Source organism: Ciona robusta, chromosome 4, assembly GCF_009617815.1.
Source record: "Ciona robusta chromosome 4, ASM961781v2".
Taxonomy (NCBI): Eukaryota; Metazoa; Chordata; class Ascidiacea; order Phlebobranchia; family Cionidae; genus Ciona; species Ciona robusta.
In genome coordinates this window covers 4222711-4246217 of record NC_143238.1, presented here as the reverse complement: position 1 = coordinate 4246217, position 23507 = coordinate 4222711, and the positions used below count along the sequence as shown (strand labels likewise).

Below are 23507 nucleotides of genomic sequence, written 5' to 3'. Positions count from 1 at the left end.
AGACCATGTCACATATCATGGGAGTATGGGACAAATGTGGTCGGAATCTAAAGTCTTCACTCTGACTTCACCCTATCAAATAGAATGTTACACATTACTAAAACCCCCCATTTTAAATGTGCAGGTATAATAGAAAAGCTTTAAAAACTGATAATGTGATGTAAGAATGTTGATGTAATATTGGTGGAAATGAGTCACGATTGTTCAGAGCATGGTGGTGGGGGTGTAGGTGGGATATTTCAAACATTAGAAGAACTTGATTTTGACCGTGGTCCATGGACCATAGCTTCAAATGGAGACTATCCTTCAATTATGAAGTATTTAAACAAAGGTGGAGAACCAAACTTAAGAGACAGCGCAGGATATACAGCTCTGGTAAGAAGATGTTTAAATGTACCACCTTTGTAGCCAAATTATAAGATTAAACTGCCCTATCCTCGGTGTCGGTAATTTACAACATAGATTTTAAACTATTGGTTATGCCACTTATGTGGTTATATTTTATTAAACAATTTGTCACCAAAACATGCAATTAGTGCAACCATATTAAATTGCTTGATTAGACTGTACTGGCTCCTTTCATTGTAATTTCTGACATACTTTGGTTTTATTATTTAATTTACTCCTTTAACAGCATTACTCTGCGAGAAATGGCCATGAAAACATTTGGTTTTATTATTTTATTTACTCCTTTAACAGCATTACTCTGCGAGAAATGGCCATGAAAACATATCCCGTGCATTGGTTGATCATGGAGCTCACGTGAACGCTCAAACAAAGGCAGGTTTGTCAACCCCACTTCACCGCGCTGCACTTAATGGATGTCATCTGGTTGTTAAGTTGCTGCTTGATAACAACGCTGATGTGTGTATGCAAGATTCTGATGGAAAGACAGCATTGCATAAGGTGTGTATGACATTGGCCAAAAGAGCTTTGGTTCCATGCTGATCTACTGGCACTAGTGTTAAATATGTGTAAAATATAGTAGGATGAGGAAAAATGGGACACCTTTTTTATTCTATTTTCTCTTTCCACTTGGTAGTAAACAAAAAACATTCAAAGAATTATAAAACCGTATCCTTACGACTTCCATAGACCATCGTTATTTATTAAAACACGATCAGGATATTATGTGCTAAATATGTCCCTTCTTTCCCTTCTCTGGGGTATCTGGGCTTCTTTATTACATGTTTAATGTATTATATTCTACAGGCAGTTGAAGGCAATTGGCCGGAGGTCTGTAAATTGTTAATAGCACATGAGCCAAAGTGTACGGAAATATCGGACAAAAATCTCAAACTGCCAAGGAACTTGACGCATGATGATGTCGACCATTCTGAAGTTTATAAACTGCTCAACTGGAGATAGAAAGTAAATATTTGTTGTTATGCTGGTTTACTTAACAAAACTGGGTAATAGAAATGTTACAATGACAACAGTTTTTATAAACTAGGATTTCATAAACGCTTTTGAGTTAAGTGGAAACAGCAGCATTGATAATAAAATATTTGACAAAATAAGTTAATCAAGTAATAGGAAGTCACCAGCAAAAGTTACAACAATGTGTTACATACGTCATAGTTTTAATACATTCTTGGTTATAACATAAAGAATACAAAGCAGTGTGGCTAGAAATTCGGTGATTTAAATATGCCAGCCATACACGTGCAGTGTTTTACATGGAGTACAGGTAATGGGTGTCACAGTCCCATAGTGAATTGAGATTATTTTTTCTCGGACTCTGCAGCTTTCTTTAGTCTCTTTTTCAGCTCGAGTGGAAATTTTTCATAACATTTCCTACAAACTGGTTTCATATCATACTCCACAAATTTGTTCCTGAAAATAACAAGGTATAAAATTAAAACGGTTTGGGAGTTTTTAATTCCTTTTGCAAACCTTAAAATGTTAGACCATATGATATTTATATATTTAACCAATTATCTACCCCATTGATTACATCTAACCTAACTTGCAATATTGCAAGCAGGTTTACTATTGAAGGGTGGCCATAAATTACTCTCAGGCACTAGCCGATATGACATATGAAACGCATAATGAAAATACTATTGCTCTGACCAGTAATATATAATAGAGAAACCACAATAATATGTGTATTTTGAGCTGCAGACTTTCTGTTCAATCTATAGTACAGATATTTTTTCATGTAATTTAAATAAAGCTTTTCGAAAAACATATTATGAAACTGTTTAAAACTTACTTGAGTGTTAGTTTGGTGTTGCAGCAAGTACATTGGAAGTGTTTCACACACCAGGATTTGTTCAGGGCAGAAACAACTGGGAATATTAAGTTAGTTTAAACAGAAGTCCTTGAACAAAGGTCAAATTAATATGACCATGTGAGGGCCTGGATTTGTACAATACAGAAAGCTCAAACCAAATATACTTAACAATACTGACACAGTGACACACAACCAAAAATTTGGCGACTTTTAAATAAAATATTATATGTAAAGTTAAAAAATTTGTTTCAGGCTTATATAACAAAATTTGGCCGAAATTTTTGCAACGTTATAAATTCTGTGGTAGTGTGGTCCCTGAGTTAAATGGTTAATGGGCACACAAACAAATTCACCACCTACATACATAAACCACACACATACGTTCTCAATATATATATATATATAACTATATTTTATACTTACCATCTCCATCAATAACACCATTGCAATGATAGCATACGTCCCCGAAGAGTTGGTTATAATGAAGCTCACAATAAGCGTGACCATTCTTTTCATAATGTTTTTGTCCAAGGAATGGTTTCTCACACTGTGCGCATACAAAGTGCTCCACATGCCTTTGAAATGGAACATTGTCAATAAAATCTCCCTTAAAACACATGAAACTATATTTCCTGACCAAAACGATAACATAGGTATAAAAATACATTACTTTAAGCCATATTTTTATTATTAAAAATATAAGAAGAAGATGAACTTTTTTTCATCAAACAAGCCTTAACATTTGCACAGGATTGTTCTTTCATTTAAATGTAAAGTTATTTCAAGACGATAGGACATTAACACCTTTAGTGATTTGTTAAAATCCACTACAACAGTGCCATTACATTGAACAGCCTTACCAATGCTTTCCCATTGCACTGACCACTCTCTCCTCAATAGGTCTCCTGCATGCTCCACAGATAGGGATTCCTTGTTTATCGTGGCATGGCAGGCAGTACAGTTCACCTCGTAACTCTCGTGCCTCTGCTGTTAATTCTTTTCTGAAGATTTAAAGCAGTGGTTATTAAACTTTTGATATGCCACACATAACTAAAATGGTTTTCTTTTACTTTTCTCTTGATTAAATGCATAAAACATATGCCTTGGCGGCTTAACAGGATACATTTTTGTGCAATGAACAGAACTGTACTTTACTACAGTTACACATCTATGTTTAATTGTCTTGTTCGAGTATTTTTGCATTCACAAAGTTTAATGTTGTTTCGGAAATTGGGTCCTTAAAGCTATAAGTGTATGTTTAATATTTGTGTCGTTGTTAAAAGAGGTTGAAGCATTAAATTACACGAACATATTGCTTACGATTGTTGCCATATATGTGGCTTGTTCTAAGTGGTACCCTCCACATAATAGATGTTGTACTTACCCACAATTGTCACAGTTGAAGTGGAAAGGGTGGTAAGGGTCTCCTTTGAAACGAAGTGGTTCTTCTTCTATGATTGAACTGTAACAGAGATAATTGCGATGTCATAATTTGATCATTCATCATTTCACCACTGATACAACAGTAATGATATAGAGACCTTAAAAACTCCCCAATCTTTATATATCTATATGAAGATTATTCTATCACAGAGGGTATTAATTTCTAATACAGCTTAAACGGTTTATTTTTGAAATTTTCTGCCGTAAACAAATTCTTAAACGCTAACTTTTGTTTGGATTCTGCAGAAATCCCTTTGGGACACACTGTGAGAAAACACATTAACCATAACTTACTGGCATTTGTTGCAAACGTATTTCCCAAGCCCTAAAGCTTTCTCTCTGTTATGGCAAGGTCTACAAAGACTTCTCCCTGCATTCTTTACAAAACCAACATCAGCAAGAGGTGTGTTGCATAATTTACAAGTAAAACATTCAGGATGCCAGTTGTTGTTCATGGCTTTGATCACGCGCCCAATTATAAACTCCTCTGCAGAAATAAGATCAAATTAGCACATACATAGCTCCATGTTTACACCAACTTACCACATTTTCCACAACATGGGGCAAACAGCATATGGAAGTCGTGCTCACAATATTTTACTCCTTCAAACTAAAACAGAGTGTTATTTTATTTCCATATAAATAAAAATTCAAAAGTTATAAAAACCACAGTTGCCTAACCCTACCTCGCATGCCTTAGTTTGGCACCAATGTAAAAAAACTTTGTTAAAACAAATGTGTAGTTTTTCTTAAAAACTTCCAAATATTGTTATTTTCATTCTTCGCAACCAAAGGTTATTATTTTTTATAGTGTTATAAAATATGTGTCATTATTTTTTATGACCTCATAGAATAATCCTTCTGGAAACTTCTGGAAGCATTGTGCGCAAACAAAGCAATCTTCATGGTATATTTCCCCATTAGAGTTGACCATATGTTCATCTGAACTGAATCCACCTCTACATCGAATACAACTTGCTTGGGAGAGTTGGCTCGTCATGCTGACACTGCAAATATTGACATCATTTAAATATGAGGCCATAAATGTTCTTGTGTACAGCCTATCTTTTGAATGACCATGGTGCTCCTAATGCCAATGGCCCAATGCCCATGGTTTTCCCTTAAAATTGATGCATTATTAACAGTTAACATGTTACTATGTGTACCCAGATTATTCACATAGGGTTTTACAATTGATTCCGTATTATAATTGATGCATACCAATGTTAAGCAATACTTTTGTTGTACACCAGTGGTTGGTGAGTGACCTTGCTTTAATATACATAATCCTACAGTAACCTAAGATCTTATAATATAATACAACAGCTAATACGTCTATATTGCATCGTGACCCACTTGATACATTCGACCTTATAAAGAGATACAAAAGTAGGCCATAGTAGCAACACTCTCGCATAAAAGATGTAAGTTAGTAGCAACGTTACATGATCTGCTAATTAAAATACCTCTGGCCGTCCGGGCCTTTATCTAATTCCTTTCTACGTCGAAATAAATTCGAGTCACTCAGTTCAAAGCCACGCAGATGTGCGTTCGAAGACATCGTTGTATTTCGTATTCAAATCTACACAATTTGTCCTGCACTACAGCTCTACGCTAACGTCAATACAACGTGTAAGTCTGAGCTTTTAAACTTTCACCGCTTGGCCGAGCAAACAGAATGCGTCAAACAGAGCGTGCTAACCTGCCAAGTCCACAAATTCCACAACCACATTCCGCCGTATTCACTCGGGCAAAACGACCAACAACCGCCGGAACTTAGGCGCGTAAACCCCGCGTATTTCTAGGCCTCGCCCTAACCGCAGACTGTTATATCAGCAACGCTCTTAGTCGGTAACACCACAAAATTGCTTTCAAGTAGGGTAAACTAACTGAAACACAATAGTAATAATGGTTTGCGTATTTTTCAGAACTCGACTTTGCCTTTGCCACGATGCTAATACACTAAAAATACATTGTAAACAGTTTGGTCATAAACCTAGTCCGGAAACACGCAATAACAGATGTCAATTCACAGCCAATGCACGAAATACATTTATTGGTCATTGACGTCTGTACTCTGGTCACAACACAACTCAAAACGATTCCTTTCTCTAATATTATGTGAACGTTTAAAAACACGTCTCTAACTGGCAATAATATCAATGTAATGGTCACCTTTGCGAACTACGATTTAAACGTTCTTACTGGGGCTGATTTTAACTGATCCACAGCGGTCTGAACTACAACGATAATGCATAGACTTACCACGCATTTGCGAAAATAGCGCACGGTCATATAATTTGACCTGGGGCATGATTGTAAATATATCATGTAAAACTTAAAGCACATAACGACGCAAATATGTAACTGAGTATTTTTTGAAGCCCAAAACAGGCAAGAATCCCACTAATCCTTTTAGTAAAATGGTATTTTTCGAAACTTAAAACTGGCGCTACAATCGTACAAATTCCTTCCGTAAAATAGCATTTTCGCAACCGCAAAACCAACACCACAATCGTCCAAACCTAAACCGGCGTTAAGATCGTACAACTGCCTCAATATGTAAGCACCCCGTAGTTAGTTACGCGGCAACTGAAACTGTATGGAGTGGATCACAAGGACGTTTCGTTTAAATAAAGTAAACAGTGATGGGTAGTTGACCAAGAAACCGAGCTTACAGTGTTCACAGTTAAGATTCAAATACAACGCGGTTGCCAATCAAAGATTAAATAACATGTCAACTCGTTGTTAAGGATCCGTAGTAGCTTATCGGATTACAATTTTGTGGGTAATACAACCTCGCATTGGTTAAACAAACTAGATACCGTAACACGAGAGTTCAGATTTCTCATTTTTTTCTTTTTTTGTAGGTGCATCACTGGCAATACTAATTCAAACACAAAAGATACCAGAATTAGAATATTTGCCCTGATCACGTGACCGTCACGGTCCAGTTAAATAGGAGAATGGGTAGGGCAACAATAGTATGTCAAACATGGGTTTATGACAGGCAGTGTACACAAGGCGACTCACCAAAACAAGCAATGACCGTTTTGCTTTAACCGCGGGAACATAATGACGGACTAGCGAAATCTTTCAGATGTACAAGGTGTAACACAACAATATCGGTGTTTTCAAAATCCTACTACAATAAGCGCATTGTACGTTTCTTGCGCCGACCGCTGCATATTTTGCGGTTCCTTTGTTCGTAACCACAGGGTTTAACTTTAAATCGCGTTATAAAGAGCTTCTGTCGCTTAATGATGCTTTGATAATAACATTGGCTACAACACTTTATTATACACTCACATATGATAAATTTAGTTGTATATTTCGCTGCATGTTTTGCGGTAAAGGCAGCTCATTATCAGGTTTAACTGTAAATCGAGATATAAGAAGATTTTATCGCTTTATATCGCCGTAATAATTAATTAAATAACAGTGGCACTAACGTTTTACTATATATAAATTGATATGGTAATTAGTTTTATTTTTTGCATAATCCACCTTGGGACAACTGGCTCGAAGGAATTGACGTGACGTAGCCCACCAGTGTTCCCGTTTAGTTGTTCTTTAGCTTGCTTCGCCTGCTCTTGTTCGTATTCGAACTTTTCCGCTGGAACCACTGACCCCGGTTCTTTTGCACTGCGTATAGGAAGTACAACACCGTCACCATTATTTGAATTTGAATGCACTGACGACATGGCAGTTACTTTCCCTTCACTATTACTAAACCTTAAAACGCCCACGACACGGCCTATTGGTGAACAAAACAATTTAAGCTACAATTTCTCTTTATGTGGTCTGATCACAGTATTTATTTACGCTAGTAGTCGATTCTGGGTAAATTAAAGACACTAACAGTCAAAATCTTTTCGTTGTGCATAACACGTTCACATAAAGTGAAATACCAATCTATATTTGGCAATAACGTAAATGTCATACTTAATACTGATGCGGTCGTTTATATCTAAACATAACTTTAAAGATTTTGTTGCTGACTTTACTGGGAGAATAACAGCACGTTCAACGTACGCGCCTCAGCCTTAAATCGCTGTGGTCTAATACATAAGGCTGTATCTCCTTCTTTGGCGATGAACTTTCACGGCGGATCGCCTCAAGCTTCAAACCTTAAAAAGTTTCGCGAAAATTGAAGCAAGCTTAAACTGCCGACTCGCTTGGTTGGCACGCAGAAATGCGTCCCTCACTGAGGCGAAGAGAAACCGTTACACCGTATAATTAACTGCAGTGTCTAGATCCATTTGTCACTACAGTTATCTAAGATTGCTTAAGCATCGGGCGTCTGCTGTTTATCACATACGTGACGTTTAAAAATAGAATTAAACTATCACATCCGGCCGTTTTCACGCATCTTAAGCGGGGTTTGGAACGGCGCTAAACGTGAAAATAGAGTTGACGTTTTACTTTATTTGAAGCTAGCGTTAGCAACAGAAGACCTGCGTGTGTGGCTTAATTTGTTGTGGCGGCTTATCGTAAGGTATGCGAACTGATATGCAGCATGGGAAAACTCATGTATGGTGTTTTCCTTTCATGAAGCATATACTAAAAGCAATTCAGAACTTATGTATATATATATATATATATATAGTGTCATAGTGATTAGTGATAATAGGTTTATGGAATTAATAAAAATAGTGAACAAACAAATACTTTTAAAAGTTATACGCTTGTGAGTAGACCAGTACTCAAACGTTTCGACTTACCAAATTCAGATGTTTTCTCTTTTTACACAATTCAACTATAGGAGAACTAAACTAAAACAGCAATAACTTAAAGTCTAAAACAGTAATACATCATCCAAATTACTTTACAAGTGGTGCAAAAGATATATTTCTTAGAAATGTTACAACAACTGTCACATTACTTTACTTATCACTGCGATAGAGCATACCAAAACATAAATACATCAACCCTATCGTTGCAAGTATTATAAAGTTACTTAACTTCACAATCACTGAAACATAGGTTGTTTTAATGCTAACCGTAACAAAGTTATGAAACGACAGTAAACGTCTAGCTAAAAATAACTAAGACTTGAAAAAAACTAACCTAACATTACCAAGAACATTTGATTTCTACAATTTATATTAAATGAAGAGAAGCTTTAAAAGCAATACTGGTCAAAGCAATAGGACCAAACATTAAATGACATCATATCCTTTTCTGGCTGTACACTTCCTGAGGCAGACTACAGCTTGAATAAAATACCAAAGGTCTCTCTTAAGATGTGTTTCCTATCAGATATTTTTGTCAACAAAGCCAAGTATTGGTTGAATGGAACTTAGAAACAAGTTGGATGAATGGAAACATGGGCTGTACCAGTCTGTACAGTAACCACTTAGTAATCTAATCAATACTAATCAAGCGGATATTACCACATAGCAGACACAGCACACCACATACAGGCATATCTGAACATAAAACTAAAACTGTACAACTATAAAGAATAATTAAAGCGTTAAATGGTGTTTATATTTACAGTATATACATATATATATATTCCATTTTAAATTCAATATCAGCAAAAAAATAAATATACACATTGTAGATGGCACTGGTAACATGAAATAACAATAAACATGGCAAAAAGCAAAAGTCATGTTTTTTAGTGCACGCTAAGCACTTTTTTGTCAAAGATTGTAAAACAGCATGAGACAAGAAATAGCATATTATTATATGGTGTACATACTATAACATACATGTTATAGTTACACAAAAGACAAAACTATGATGCCAACAAGAGCAGCTAAAAAAGTATAGGACTTGTACAGAATAGCCAGTTCAAGTATATTACCCCAACGTATATGGACTTTATTGACAGATAACATATTAATTTGCATGCACATATTTATAACAAATAGGCCCTTTACAAAAACACATGCATATTAATTGCTGTAAGGAAGCTATAGAATACACCAAGCAACAAAAAAACTTACGTAATATTTTATTGAGTCTTTAAAATATGTTGCTCATCGTAAGAAATAGTTCAATTCAAACGGTTAATCTTGCCACAAATTGTAGTTGGACTGGCTGGTTCTAATTATTTAGCTGTCCCCAACATATAAAATATATTGCCGCTGTGGTACGCAAGAGAGCAATAGCAAACAGCTAGGTACGCAACGGGCAAATTTTGTCTTTGCTTTTGACTTCTCATCTCGTGTATACATGGTTCTGTTCTGTCGCCTTTCTAATATTTTTAGAAGTTAAAACTGTACACCGTAGTAATTGATTTACTTCAAAATGCAAAAAAAAACAAGCCAGATGCATTCGCTTGATACGAAGGCGGTAGTGTTGTCTTGCACAGTACTATAACAAGTTTGTTATTCATTAAAAAAGTCACAATTGGACGAAGTGGTGTTTGTTTAACCTCGTTTCAACACATGGCACATGTGCTGGACAATTAAATTATGTTTGCATCATTAATAGCCTAATAGGCTCTCGGTTTTGAAACACGCTCTGGATTTTATCGCTTAAATTGGTATCGAACGCGAAATTATCGACATGTTCCTTATTAACCCAATATTGAAGCCAAACTGGCTTAGCTAAAAATACTTTAACTAGTTGTCGTAGCTTTAAATGTCACACCATTACATGGCATTTATCTGTAACGCTTCGGCGAAGTTGGGATTTCCCGGTGCAAAAGTACGCACGTATGGTGGCGCGCTTGATTTAAAACTATTTACATCTTGTTGTTGCGCAATTCCCTTGGACGCCATTGGGTTTTGCTGAAATTAACCGACTTGTTTACCTATGTTTTAAAATTTACAGTTTATTTGAGTTAAGGGAACAAAAAAAATACTATGAAAACAAGAATACCAATTCAGGGTTTAAAAAATCAATTGACTTCATTTAAAATAAATTTTGGTAGAACTTCACGAAATGTGTTTCTTTATTTCCCAGAAATCCTATAACTTTTTGGTATAGTCAATTAAACGTATTCATATTGCGTACAGTATGGATGAGGTTTAACAAGAAATTGGGATTCCTCTATGCCTATGGCCTACAAAATGCCAGGAAACTCTCTGTATTGGTAATTTCGGCTCCCTGTTATTTAGCAAGTGCTTTTTATCCAAATATGGTAGCCTAGGTTCTGTCGCAATATCGCAGTACCGTGCGGATGCGGTATACCACTGCTGTGGTGTTTGGTATACCTTTTTATTTTACCGTTTTTAAGCGAAAGTTTAATAGTCAAATTGCTTGACCTTTTATAGGTAAGTTGTACATTTGAAAAGGTACAACTATGTAACATAAGGCTGCAACAAATGTAAAAATATGGCACAACTGGCAACCAATTGCCCTGTTGGCTTGAAACACAGCCTGTGACACGTTGTGCTGGAATAGGACAAACCATTATCGCGCGGGTGCTGTTATCCGGCTCTATCTTCTATTGAAATACACGCGAAAAACCCCACGAATTCCCGAATGGTTGCGTCGTTCAAAAAAGACTACGTCGCGGCTACAAACCGCCCAGCACGCGGCGGGAAAGAAAAAGGCTGGTAACGCCATTCAAACCTTTATTGATTTTCTTTGTGTGTGTGCGCAGTCCGCGGCGTACGTCGTTAATAAACACTCTACAAGTGTGTGTGTAATAGCGCGCGTGACTGCTGGAACAACAGCGCTTTTGGCCCGTTTTATCTTTGCGCGGAAACTCTTGTTAGATATAGGAAAGAAACTAAGCTCTTTCTCTTCTTGTAATTTAACTAACGAACGTGCTACCGTTAAAGCGTTGTTATTAACTTCACCATCAAAGTAAAAGGGTCTGTATTTCTATTGCAATAGTGCTCGTATTAATCAGAAATAGTTGTAGGTTTAAATACTAAATATTTACTTTTTACATTTTTTTTCAGGTGCATATTTAGTAGCACTGTTTTCATATAGATCGCGCAAATCTATTCAGCTGAGAAGTCCGTGCTATTTCCTGCAATTCTTCGTTTAATGTTGTTTACTAACGTATTACGCGATGGTATATGAAGTTCCCACTCCGAAGTTCGACGTGATCTGGCACGGTGTCGTACGTTGACTCGTTTGGCAGGTTGTAAACTGCTCGGATATCGGTTAGTCAGACGGTAACAGCAAGTGTTAATGGTTATGGACTGTCGTATTTAAGTATTGAGTTAGATTTGTGAAGCATTTGGATTATATAGGCCTGTGCTGTATGAACTCGAAACTCTACGTGCACTATCGTGTTATCTGCTCTCTGTTTGGTAAGATCGTAAAATTTACTTTATCCTCAATGCCTGTGTGCTTGTAGGCTTAGTTTTTGGTTTTCTGTATGGCTATTTGTGCTATGTTATGTAGGCATATTGTTTTCAAAGTATTTCAAAACTTTGTGTTGATTTAACCAAGTTAAGTTCAGACTATACAATATCCTATGCTTTGCAACGGTATAAACAAGCCATATATGGCATAGACATACTATACCATAAAGTTAAATAAGAGGTTTCGATTTATTGTTTGAGAATGTGTAAAGATTTAAGTCAATTATATATGTTTGTATTCTTATAGTTTATAGGTTGTGTGTTTTGCTTTTTCAAAATAATATAGTGTTTTTTACACCTCATATGTCGATTTAGACCTACTAGAAGCCCATATTACTATTTATAAGAACATAGTAAGTAATAATTTGTGATATTGAAATAGTAATTGAGATCCCATGACCTTATTGTAGAGTAACAACATATTTGCTTTTGTTCTAATAAATAAATGTAGGTTTGGGCAGCTGGAATGTGTGTCTGAATCTATAATGCAAAGTGGTAGATAATTTTTCTTTAGTCCTAGAATTTGCCGTAGACTGCTGTCGTTGTTGTTTTGTCAGTGCTTTTTACATGTTTGTGAGAGGTCTTGGATTACTCTATAATGGTATGCTATCTTCTGATATATAAAAAGGTTTTGTTTGTCCAGTATTCAATTGAACTATGGGCCTGGATAGGATGTTGGGTTTGTATAATGAGTTATTTAATACTAGGTTTTGTGCCTGTTGTCCCATAAAGATCTATGGTCCATGTAGGACTATGGACAGAAGAAATAAACAGAGAAAGAGCTGAAAATGTTTTAAAACATGGTGTATGCTTGAGAGGCAAAAGGATAAAAGAGAAACAAGGGGGGAATTTAAGCTGAGCGCCCCGTCGTCGAAATGGTTCTGACCGTCTGTCATTATTCTCGTGTTGATTGTAAAAAGAAATTGTATGGGCGTGCACGCGACACCCCATGTGTTTAAATGGTTCTGCCCAACGCTTCAGGCGCAAAAGAGGTCATGCTAGTATTGTGCGCGCATGTGAGTCCGTTCGGTCGTGCGTGTGTGTGCGCGCGACAGCGGATGCTGTGTGCTGTGACTGGGTGTGCTTTATGAACCTTAACATTCGGAATTATAAGTACCTAGTATGTGAACTTCCTTTTCTATCCCCACCCACCAAATAAAACCTGCAACATTTTCACTTTGTTTATTTTTAACACAAAACCGTTTTAAGCCACATAAACATCCCCAATAATGGCCAATGTGACATAACAAAACACATGATCCTAATCTGCTTCAGTCAGGCAGGGTGTGGTGATGTCACATTATTGTTTTTACTCTCAACTTCTTGGAAGACTCTATGATAGGTTCCGCTCATGCATTTGATTTAGCACCTTTACAGTAATCCCTCTATTTCAGATCACATTAGTGCAATTATACTGAACTGGTCTGTACTTAAATGGAATTATACACAGTGAAGAAACTGAAAAAATAACGGATTTGTCGCTTTGGCAAGTAAGAATCATGAGTATTACGTCTGATGAGGTGAATTTTCTCGTTTATCGTTATCTACAGGAATCCGGTAAGTTTGTTTTAATTTTATCATGCTTTACTGATTGGCATAGATAGGTGCCTGAGAAGGCTATGCATGCATACCCTGGAATTGGTTATAATCCCCCATGTGAATGATCTGGATAAACATTAAGACAAGTTAATTAGGGATATTGCACCAATTATAAGTAATTGCATGGGTATATGGCCTAAAGAGCAGCCTAGTTTTCTAAAAGATGTGTGCCTATGTGGACTTATATTTATAATTTGTATGCCATACCTGTATAAATCAATCTTTGTACTGCGGTCTTCCTATGCACACAAAATCTATTGTAAATGATCATGTCACAACCAGCCAATGATGTAATACCAACACAGTAACAGTAACCATGGTAACTTGGTTGCTGAATCACTGTGAACATGGTATTTAAGTTTATTTATAGCCAATTTTTATATAGTGATAATATAGTAGTGGGCCAACAGTGTTTAACACATGCCTAAATTTCCCATTTCCTGGCACCCCTAATGTTTAACTCATATATAATCCAACAACAATCTCAACCTACTATAACATTTATATTGTGTACTCTGTTTACCATTAAAAGATTGGAGAATTTAATCATTAAAAATCTAAGGTCATTACTTGAAAAAAGCAAGGGGTATTGTTGTTTTTCTACCCCAATGTTAAGTGCATTGAAAACCTGATAATATTAGATGGTGTTTATGTAATACATTGTTATGGTCTGTATTGTTCTCATGCCTCATAGAAACCACAATTGCACCATGTGTGTGTGTGGTTTAACAATACTGCAGTCATCACAAAGCATCTAAAGAGTATAAGCCATGATTAAGCAGACCGTAGTACATTAGACTGTGCTCATGTATCAGTGCATAGCGGAAATGATGACATGAGAGACAGGATAACAAATTTTCCACGTGACTGATGTTGTTAGATGTTGACTGTCCGTCTAAACCCGTTGGAGCCTCTTCCATATAATACACCAATGGGAATTTTATTCTCAGTTTAGTTTTATGTACATTTAAATACTACAGAGATACACTATATATTTTTATTGGGATCACAACACAAGATATCTATATGTTACCAATACCATACACTGTAGACATATAGACATGCATTCTTGCAGTATATATATAATCTAATTATATTAGCCCTTTTAGTACTGTGCACTGCAATAAGAGAGCTGTGCTAATTGGTGTTAATCTTTTAATTAGGTTTCCAACACAGTGCGTTCATGTTTGGTCTCGAATCTCACATCAGTCAATCAAATATAAATGGGGCTCTTGTACCACCTGCTGCACTCATCTCTATTATTCAAAAGGGATTACAATATGTGGAAGCTGAGATTAGCATTAACCAAGTAAGTATTCACTGCATAGATATAAATATATTTATGCCTTGAATTTATATGTTGCAGCAGGAAGCAGGAACATCACCACTTTGCCATAAGCAATCTATGTCAAAGTCCAATATATATATTAGCCACTCTTGAATATTTTGTTGCCATATCATTACTTTCATTATGCATCAAGTCACATAATTATGGTGTCAAAAAGACATTATGAATTATGATGTCACTGTGGTCTAAAACCAAAGTTCCCTGACGTGCTTTGCTGTAGGAGCTAACCTGTATATAGAATAATTGCATTTGCATTCCTTAATGTAACTAACGGTTGTAAAGTTGTATGTTGTAAAATTTCCTAAGAAAATGCTTCAAGTTTAACAAAGTGATGTGGGTTTTATTGCTGGCACTGCAACATTATTGTGGTTGTTTTATGCAGCAGTTTACATAGCATTGACGTATGTAAGCAATAGTGTGATGTAAAATGTTCATTTTAGACTCCTGATCTTCTGTTTTTTTTTTGATCAACAATACTTAATATGTCCCATGTGAACACAATCGTTTTACAAACATTGTTGTCACAACTTATTTATAGTACAGTGGTTAAAATGAAATGGGCTTACTATTCCTTCTAAGTCTGATATTTCCTAATTGTTTCTTAACCAATTGACAACACTTTTAAAGGGTCCTTGTGCTACAGTTATATAATTCTGTAAAAAAAATGTTTACTGCCAAATGGGAAGATGGAGAAAATAGATATATCATTTCTATTTTATATATGACAACTTATATGTATTTATTTGTTAGGATGGAATGGTATATGAAGGAAGATTCACTGAAGGATTATCCCTGGTTGATGCTGTAATGCCGGATGTAGTTATTGCCAAGCAACAACAACTGCATGAGAAAATGTTAGCTGAGAAACTTAAAAAGGAAAAATTGGAGAAAGCTGAAGACGGCAATGCCGTGAACTCTGTATCAACCAATGACAGTTGTCAAACTGTAACAACTGTAACCGATACTACAGCAACGAACAATAATTCCGTCACATCGTCATACAACACGCCTACTGTTCCTACTTCCACCACTCCTACTGCTAATATTAAGCAGGAAAGCCCTCAAACAAACGGCCAACACAGTGTTCTAGGTAAGAAGTTGTTGTTTTTCTCGATAACTATAAGCCAGGATACGCAGCATGTGACTTCATATACTTCCCTTTGTTGTTGTTAGTCTGCTGTGTTGGGCTGTTCGTCGAACTGCACGTAATGAACTGGTTTGCACTTTTTGTGTACAACACCTAAAACATATTTATTTGATTTGTGATTGCATAAAGTACATAACTCCTACTTCCTGTGTGTTCCCCCTAAAAGTAATCAGTAGATTGCCAGTATTGCCACAAAACAACCTATTATGTTGAACAAAGGGAGTATTAATACCAACACATTAAGATAACTGTTGTTATAGGTAAAGCTAAATTATAAAGCAGTTGGTAACTTTACACTTTCTAGTTGTGTGGTCAGTAGTTAATATGTCCTTATATGATTTCTTGTTGTTTAGTTAAATGAGTTGCTCACTTAGTATGTTCGTGTTATCTTATCTGTCTTGGTGTGTAGGTGTTAAGTATTTGCTTATCTTGAGTCATGGTATGATGCTGTTAATTCGGTGCAAGCATAAGAACTGTTTAGTAACATGTTGTAAAAAATTGCCATTAGTTTTAATGCAATGTAAATGATATAGAGACTTAAGATTGCTGTACATCGTAAATCACTCATTTGAAGTTTATATGGTGCCCTCTATGAGACTTGAGCCAATAATGTAACTAGCAAGAACCAAACCTGACATCTACAGACTACAGTAATATAGATTAAAGACATTAGCCTACACACATGCCATGTATAGTACATACTCTCTGCTTTTAAAAAATTACTTATTTATTAACTACTCTAAACTACATAAAATGGTCTACAGTTATAAAGACATAAAATATTCCAAATACAATATATATATATGAATTTGTTTACATGTTTAATTAATGTTCTATAATCCCCATGTATTTATTACAGTTACGAATGCAACAAATGCGACTCCAAACGAGCAAAGTGAACCAATGGAGGTCGATTTAAATCATTCAGACATCACAGTTTCATTGAATAAATCAACAGTTTTAAGGGGCCATGATTCTGAAGTCTTTATTTGTGCCTGGAATCCCGTACAGGACCTACTAGCCTCAGGGTAATCTATTATTTTGTGATCACACTTAACTTATGATTACTCTTATGTCTGTAAGGTAATTACTGCGGTTTTAATTAGATGGTTGTTAAATTACATCTATTGTTTTTTAATGTACAAATTAGTTTAAATTACCTTAACTGCTTTTTGTGCAATGGTCATTTCTGAAAAGATGACTAATTTATTATTGTAGGACCAAATTCAAAATAATCCTATTCTTGTAAGTTTCTATATAGTGCTTGTTTTATACTCAACTCAACCGCAGTACAATGTCGCGGCCAAAGGCTGATTATATAGTCATATCAGGTTGTTATTGCCAAAATGCATAAATCTTGTATTGATTAACGTCAGTCCTTAATTCCCTTTTAAAGCTAATTCCACCACTGTGCCAGTAGTATTTCATATTGTGGTGATGTATTTGTGGTTTCTAGTTTTTGTTAATACCTTTTTGTTTTTCTAACATGGTTATACATGATATGTATGCATAATACCACACAAGGGTTCTGTACTGTATACTAATTTACATGTAAGAGTAATAACCTGCTGATCAATACTGTGAATATCTTATTAAAAGCGTAAAATTGGCACATTAATTTTTATAAATGTTAGGCCCCTATTTATGCCTCTTGCCCTTTAACTGGTTTGTTTACTTAACTTGTTATTTGCAGTTCTGGCGACTCAACTGCCCGTATATGGAACATGAAAGAGGAAGTTGTTAATGCTAGTCCAAGTGCTGCTATATCGAGGCAACAGTTGGTTTTACGACATTGCATTAAAGATGGAAACCAAGAAGTTCCAAGTAATAAAGACGTTACCTCACTAGATTGGAATGTGAGTATGATCACTTTTCATCTGGCCTACTTTATATTGTATGCAAACTGATTATAAAGAAGCGATATTCTGGTATTGATTTTCAATACATATCACATTGGTTTAAGCAACACCACACACACCCAGGTCCTTGAAATCCACTTTGCCGAGTTAAGAGCATTACAAAATCCTCAAACAGCCAATTTAACATGTACGTAGTGGAACTTTGCCCTATGGCAAAAATTTCGGATGTTTTATTTGCAGTAGTAAGTCTGCTTTATAATAATAAACCAAAATCTTATTTAACATGAGTTCTGCACATAAGGTAAATATTATTCTAATCTAATGAATAAAAAACAGAGATTTAAGTTGATAAATTCAATTAAGGAGTCAGTCCTATTCAATTGTTCTCTATTATTACAACATTGTTACTAATAAACCATGTTTTCCTTTACAGTGTGATGGAACATTATTAGCTACTGGATCTTATGATGGTTATGCAAGGTTATGGGCAACTAATGGTAAGTAAGCTTATCTCTTTTCATGCCTGGTTGAACTTTGAGTGGGCTAAAGTACTAGGAGTGTAAGAAGCCAGCCTTATTCCTAATCCATCATGATGTACTGCTTCACTGTCACAGTTTGTTTACAGTTCTGGCACAGTTAAATAAATCAAGCAACCATCCGGTCTTGTCTATTCAATTTCTTAAGAAAGTGTATTTCTCATATTTTAGTGCAGCTATTTTCCGCACTTAATCCAAGAATTTCTCGTTAAAGTTATTGATTGTTTTTAATTTACCTTTAAGGGCCAGGGTGGCTGTCAAAGTTTTCGATCTGTATTTTTAAACTTAGTCTACATCAGATTTATAAATGCATTCCTTTCCTTAAAAAAGGTCGACTCGAAAATGTCCTGGGTCAACATAAGGGTCCAATTTTTGCTTTGAAATGGAACAAAAAAGGAAACTACATACTTAGTGCTGGTGTTGACAAGACAACTATAATATGGGACGCTACAACGGGCGAAGCAAAACAACAATTTCCGTTCCACCAAGGTAACATAAGCGGATATAGTAACCACGCACAACTGTAGGGGTCAGGATTTTAAATAAAATCTGGGGTGACATTGTCAAAATGCAGTCCTGCTCATAGTGGTCAAACATAGAAAACTTTATTGATTAATATGATTGAACACTATACTATAAATGGGGTACTAACACCTACAGCGTTGCCATTGTTTCAAAAGTTACATGTTGCAACCTTTGAAGTTGGTTCAAATATTCAAATATCAGCCCACAAATCCCTTTATTATAGGCTTACCATAGATGTAATGGTGATGTGATGTTTGTATGTCAGTAAAAGACTTGTTTTTAGCATTTTAAAAAAGACTTAAATGGTTGAAATGGTGTGTTATTAAAACATTACATCATTATTATTACCTTGTTTCTTTATTTGTTTAAGTTTAATTCCTACAGCATTTAGCAAAAAAAAAACAACGGTAGATCAACAAACAAAAATAGTATTTGTACTAATGGATAAACATGGTTAAACAATTATGTACGTAGTGTAAGTCTGTTGATACATTAGTGGTGATCAATCTTTTACTGAAACCGAAATTGTTAAATTTCACTGACATTTACTGTTCCATTACTTTTAGTGGTATTCTTAAGAATTTTCCCAAACATCGTAAAAAACAACTATTAACTTTATGCTCTTGTAAAATTACTCCCAATACCTATTGTGAAATTCTTGCTGTTTAAAATAAGATTTAGGTATTACAAATGATTTTATACTCCATCTCTGGCATAAATCTCATTATAAAATACAAATTACAAAGTTTGATTTTTCATTTTATCCACTTCTTTGAATAATTGCAATTCTCTACTTTCCTCTACAGCCCCAGCATTAGATGTGGATTGGCAAAACAACACTTGCTTTGCGTCCTGTTCAACAGACATGAGCATCCATGTGTGTAGGCTTGGTCTGGATAGGCCAGTAAAAACATTTGATGGACATTCTGTAAGTTTCATTCATTTATTACTTTATAATAGAGAGTAAATGAATATATGTAAAAGGTGGAAAAGAATATCTGTAAAAATCGCCGACCACTGATATTTTAAATTCCCTTTTTAGTAGCTTGTTTATATATTTTACAACATTAAATTATGAATGGAGTTACGTTTTACTATGAAGTAGCTTATACACATAGAATAGACCTGTAATAGGTCTGAATAGCTTACTTTTCTATATACTGAAAGTAACAACAGGCTATTAATATTGTGATATGGTGGCGCAATTTACGAACTCTTTACTAATTAACTTCCGTTTATTGACACTCAGTTAATTATTAACTTATGTTTGCTTTACACATTTCATTTATAGAATGAAGTCAACGCCATTAAATGGGATCCTTCGGGTACTTTACTTGCCTCGTGTTCAGATGACATGACTTTAAAGGTAGTGTGACATTACAACACAAATTCTATTCTATGTGGGTGAGGTCCTACACAGTGGCATGCCATGGGACCTGAAATTGAGTTTACTTATTGCCCTAACACCCAGGGTGCTACAACCCATCAACTAAGTGACCACTGGGTTGGAGCAATATCTATTATTTTCCCACCTAACGAACATATGCTTATCAGTAATAATATCACTAACATAGTATGTCTCAAACCAAGTATGCATTGGTTTGAATGAAAATGCATTGACAGCCACTGGGTTGGAGCAATTTCCGATAACAGTCTTGCCCAAGGACACACACACACACGATACACCTGTATTGGTATCAGTATCGAGCATTGAACCTTCAATTACAATGCAAGTGCCTAACCACTCAGCCACAACACAGACTATCCCCCATACTCACACAAGTTAACTCAACCATTAATTCTAGGTATGGTCAATGAACCAAGACAACTTCGTGCATGACTTGCGAGCGCACAGCAAGGAGATCTACACCATAAAATGGAGTCCTGCTGGTCCAGGCTCTAACAATCCAAACCAAAATTTAATGCTAGCAAGGTAAAGACTTGTTAATGTTTTTCTATCTATAAATGCAACTAAATGTATTTTTTACAACTAAATTAAACGTGATTAAATTCTCACTGTATGGTCAGAAGTGTTTTAGCAAAAAAAGTTGAAATGTTTTTTTTGGTTTCGACAAAATAATAAATGTTTGTAAACAAAATGTTAAATAAAACTAAAATAAATATACAGGTCTGTTTACCCGTTTACAAAATGTTTAGTTTGCCTTGTTTCTTCTCACGTACAATAAGTTATACTAAAAGATTTGATTTCGTTACCTTTGTATGAAGGCTGTTATTTGACCACAATAATGTTACGGTTGAAATAAATTCCTTTGTGTAACTTAACAACTCACACACACACACACGCAGTGCCTCATTTGACTCAACTGTGCGACTATGGGAGCTGGAGAAAGGTGCTTGTCTCCACACCTTAACCAAACACCATGAGCCTGTGTATTCAGTAGCTTTTAGCCCGGACGGCAGACTACTTGCGAGCGGTTCATTCGATAAATGCGTCCACATTTGGAGCACGCAGGTAATTTTCCAGGACCCGTAATGTTTTTGATGATTCATGCTCTGTTTTTGAGTTTACAGACAAATTTACTTTTAGTAACACTTCAAACTATAATGACAAATCTATTTGTCGAATTTGAGTTGTTTTTCACGGAAATCTGTTTTGAATAACACTCTTAAGTCACAGATAAACCTATTAAGTAATAAAACCATTTAAGTGTCAACAAATAAAACAATGGCTCCATTCTTTACATAAAAGCTCACCAACCTTGATTTTAAAGAGTCTTGTGAAGAGTTACACCTGAATTAGATTTTGTTTCAAATTAAATCCAGACAGTTTTAATTTTTTTTTTAATTAAGATAAAATCATTTTACATCTGTGGAGTATTATCAATCTTTCTATTTATAGCCGCGTTCTTTCACTGTTCTGTATTTTCCCAAAGAGTTGACCTTTTCCCAGTAATCCTGCCTATAAATATTGATGGCTGTAATGACTTACTTAACATCGTATTGATATTTATTTAGACGGGAAGGTTGGTCCATAGTTACGAGGGGACGGGTGGAATATTTGAAGTTTGTTGGAATTCAAGTGGAAACAAAGTTGGTGCAAGCGCATCAGATGGAACGGTAAGATTGTTTATCTTTATTTTTAAAAAGTGATCGCATTGAAAGCATAATATGACAATTGACAACTACCAAATAACATTGCGCAAAACATTTTTTTACCATTGAAAGCTTATACTACAACTACATAATTAGCTCATATATAAAATATAATATGACAAATACAAAATAATATCACATACAACAAACTTTTACCATTGAAAGCTTATAATTTATGACAACTACTAAAATAGTGCATAAATGATATGACCAATACCATATAACATCACACATAACAAAAAGTTGTTGCTTTGGTCACGCATACACTTTAAAACTTTTAAAACTAAAAATTATTCTGACTTTTCAATGAAGCACATACACAGTATAGCATACAAAATCACTGGCAGTGGCAAAACATATCTTACAAAACAAGTTTATTTATAAATGAGTCTATGACACTGCAACCATTGAAGCATGTATTATTGAGGTAATTGGACCCTGGTGTGCCACGCTGTAGGACCTCATCCCTTTAAAATGTAAAGTACTACAGTAATATATATAAAAAACACCACTAAGCCCAACACACATATTTCAATACATTTTTGTTGCAAAATGGTCTAATCAGCAATAAATCATATAATACAGACTTAATTATTTGTGTGCATGCAGGCAACTAAATCATAGGCACTATACTATATGTATGCATAAACCCATTGATCAAACTGTAATCTGTTTTTTTTTTCAATAAATTCTTGGTGTGTGGTCAAATTTTTTTAAATAAAAATGTTCCCAGTAAAACATTCTTTGTAAAAATCTTTCCTTGCACTAGACAAACAAGTTAAATTAAATTATTTTATAACCGCCTCCCATTGTGTGTGAATTGGGTGTTAAATTTAATAAAAGTTGATGAGGTTTTGTGGCCTATAACAGAACAATGGAATGAACGTAACACATTTAGAAAAATATTTTTGGGAGTTCAGGTTTTTGATAAAGTTAATAAGAATCAGAAATACTATGTTTAAGCTTAGACCAATGTTGACACCATGGCATTTGAAAATAGGAAATACCTATCTGATAAAGTGCATGTTATTTTGGTGGCGTTATTCTTATGTCGCCGTATAAGGAACACGAGGCTATAACTGCAGAGTTTCTGGAATGCATACGTCATCGTTTGCTTTTCAGGTCTGCGTGCTTGATCTTCGCAAGTGAGACGACGAAGTATGAGCTCCTTGGTGTCATCTAGCGGCTAAAAATCGCGGTCCAGATTTCGGTCAAAGCGGTGTACACGATGACGTAGCAACGAAGATTAATCGCGGCGTTCGCGACGAGGGGCGAACGGTTCGATTTAAGCGAGAAGGTTATTGTTGTGCAACGACACGACGCGTTATATATTCTATTTTTACTGCTTTCTTACGTCACAATTTATTTGTTGTGGTTCCGCCAATACAATTGAGCACCTACTGATGTTGTGTTATTGC

At 35.4% G+C, this 23507-nt stretch overlaps 3 protein-coding genes across 6 annotated transcripts; 2 read left to right on the top strand and 1 right to left on the bottom strand.

The window, feature by feature from the left end:
- The first annotated feature begins 117 nt into the window (after positions 1–117).
- On the top strand, positions 118–13493 carry LOC149736837 (uncharacterized). 3 transcript variants are annotated; one of them, XM_089876607.1, is made up of 4 exons: positions 118–375; positions 700–906; positions 1213–1371; positions 13356–13493. In XM_089876607.1, exons 1-3 carry the CDS (start codon positions 190–192, stop codon positions 1366–1368), a joined length of 549 nt encoding a protein of 182 aa, XP_089732733.1. In that variant the 5' UTR covers positions 118–189; the 3' UTR covers positions 1369–1371; positions 13356–13493. The 3 variants fall into 3 exon arrangements, with proteins under 3 accessions (XP_089732733.1, XP_089732734.1, XP_089732732.1); XM_089876608.1 differs by lacking the exon at positions 13356–13493 and adding an exon at positions 3929–5024; XM_089876606.1 differs by lacking the exon at positions 13356–13493 and having other exon boundaries at positions 1213–1520.
- LOC149736838 (LIM and senescent cell antigen-like-containing domain protein 1) lies at positions 1379–7386 on the bottom strand. Of its 2 annotated transcripts, none has more exons than XM_089876594.1 (9): positions 7190–7386; positions 4527–4689; positions 4226–4292; positions 3977–4169; positions 3624–3701; positions 3100–3240; positions 2663–2814; positions 2219–2294; positions 1379–1836 (listed from the first exon to the last, which is right to left on the bottom strand). In XM_089876594.1, the coding sequence occupies exons 1-9, from the start codon at positions 7384–7386 to the stop codon at positions 1725–1727; spliced, it is 1179 nt and encodes a 392-aa protein (XP_089732720.1). In that variant the 3' UTR covers positions 1379–1724. The 2 variants fall into 2 exon arrangements, with proteins under 2 accessions (XP_089732720.1, XP_089732721.1); XM_089876595.1 differs by lacking the exon at positions 7190–7386 and adding an exon at positions 5149–5298.
- LOC149736836 (F-box-like/WD repeat-containing protein TBL1XR1) lies at positions 13366–23489 on the top strand. Its single transcript, XM_089876570.1, has 13 exons — positions 13366–13518; positions 14724–14869; positions 15659–15998; positions 16915–17083; positions 17749–17911; positions 18348–18411; positions 18781–18939; positions 19782–19903; positions 20267–20341; positions 20781–20908; positions 21283–21448; positions 21952–22053; positions 23212–23489. The coding sequence occupies exons 1-13, from the start codon at positions 13461–13463 to the stop codon at positions 23236–23238; spliced, it is 1719 nt and encodes a 572-aa protein (XP_089732696.1). The 5' UTR covers positions 13366–13460; the 3' UTR covers positions 23239–23489.
- Positions 23490–23507: the final 18 nt, after the last annotated feature.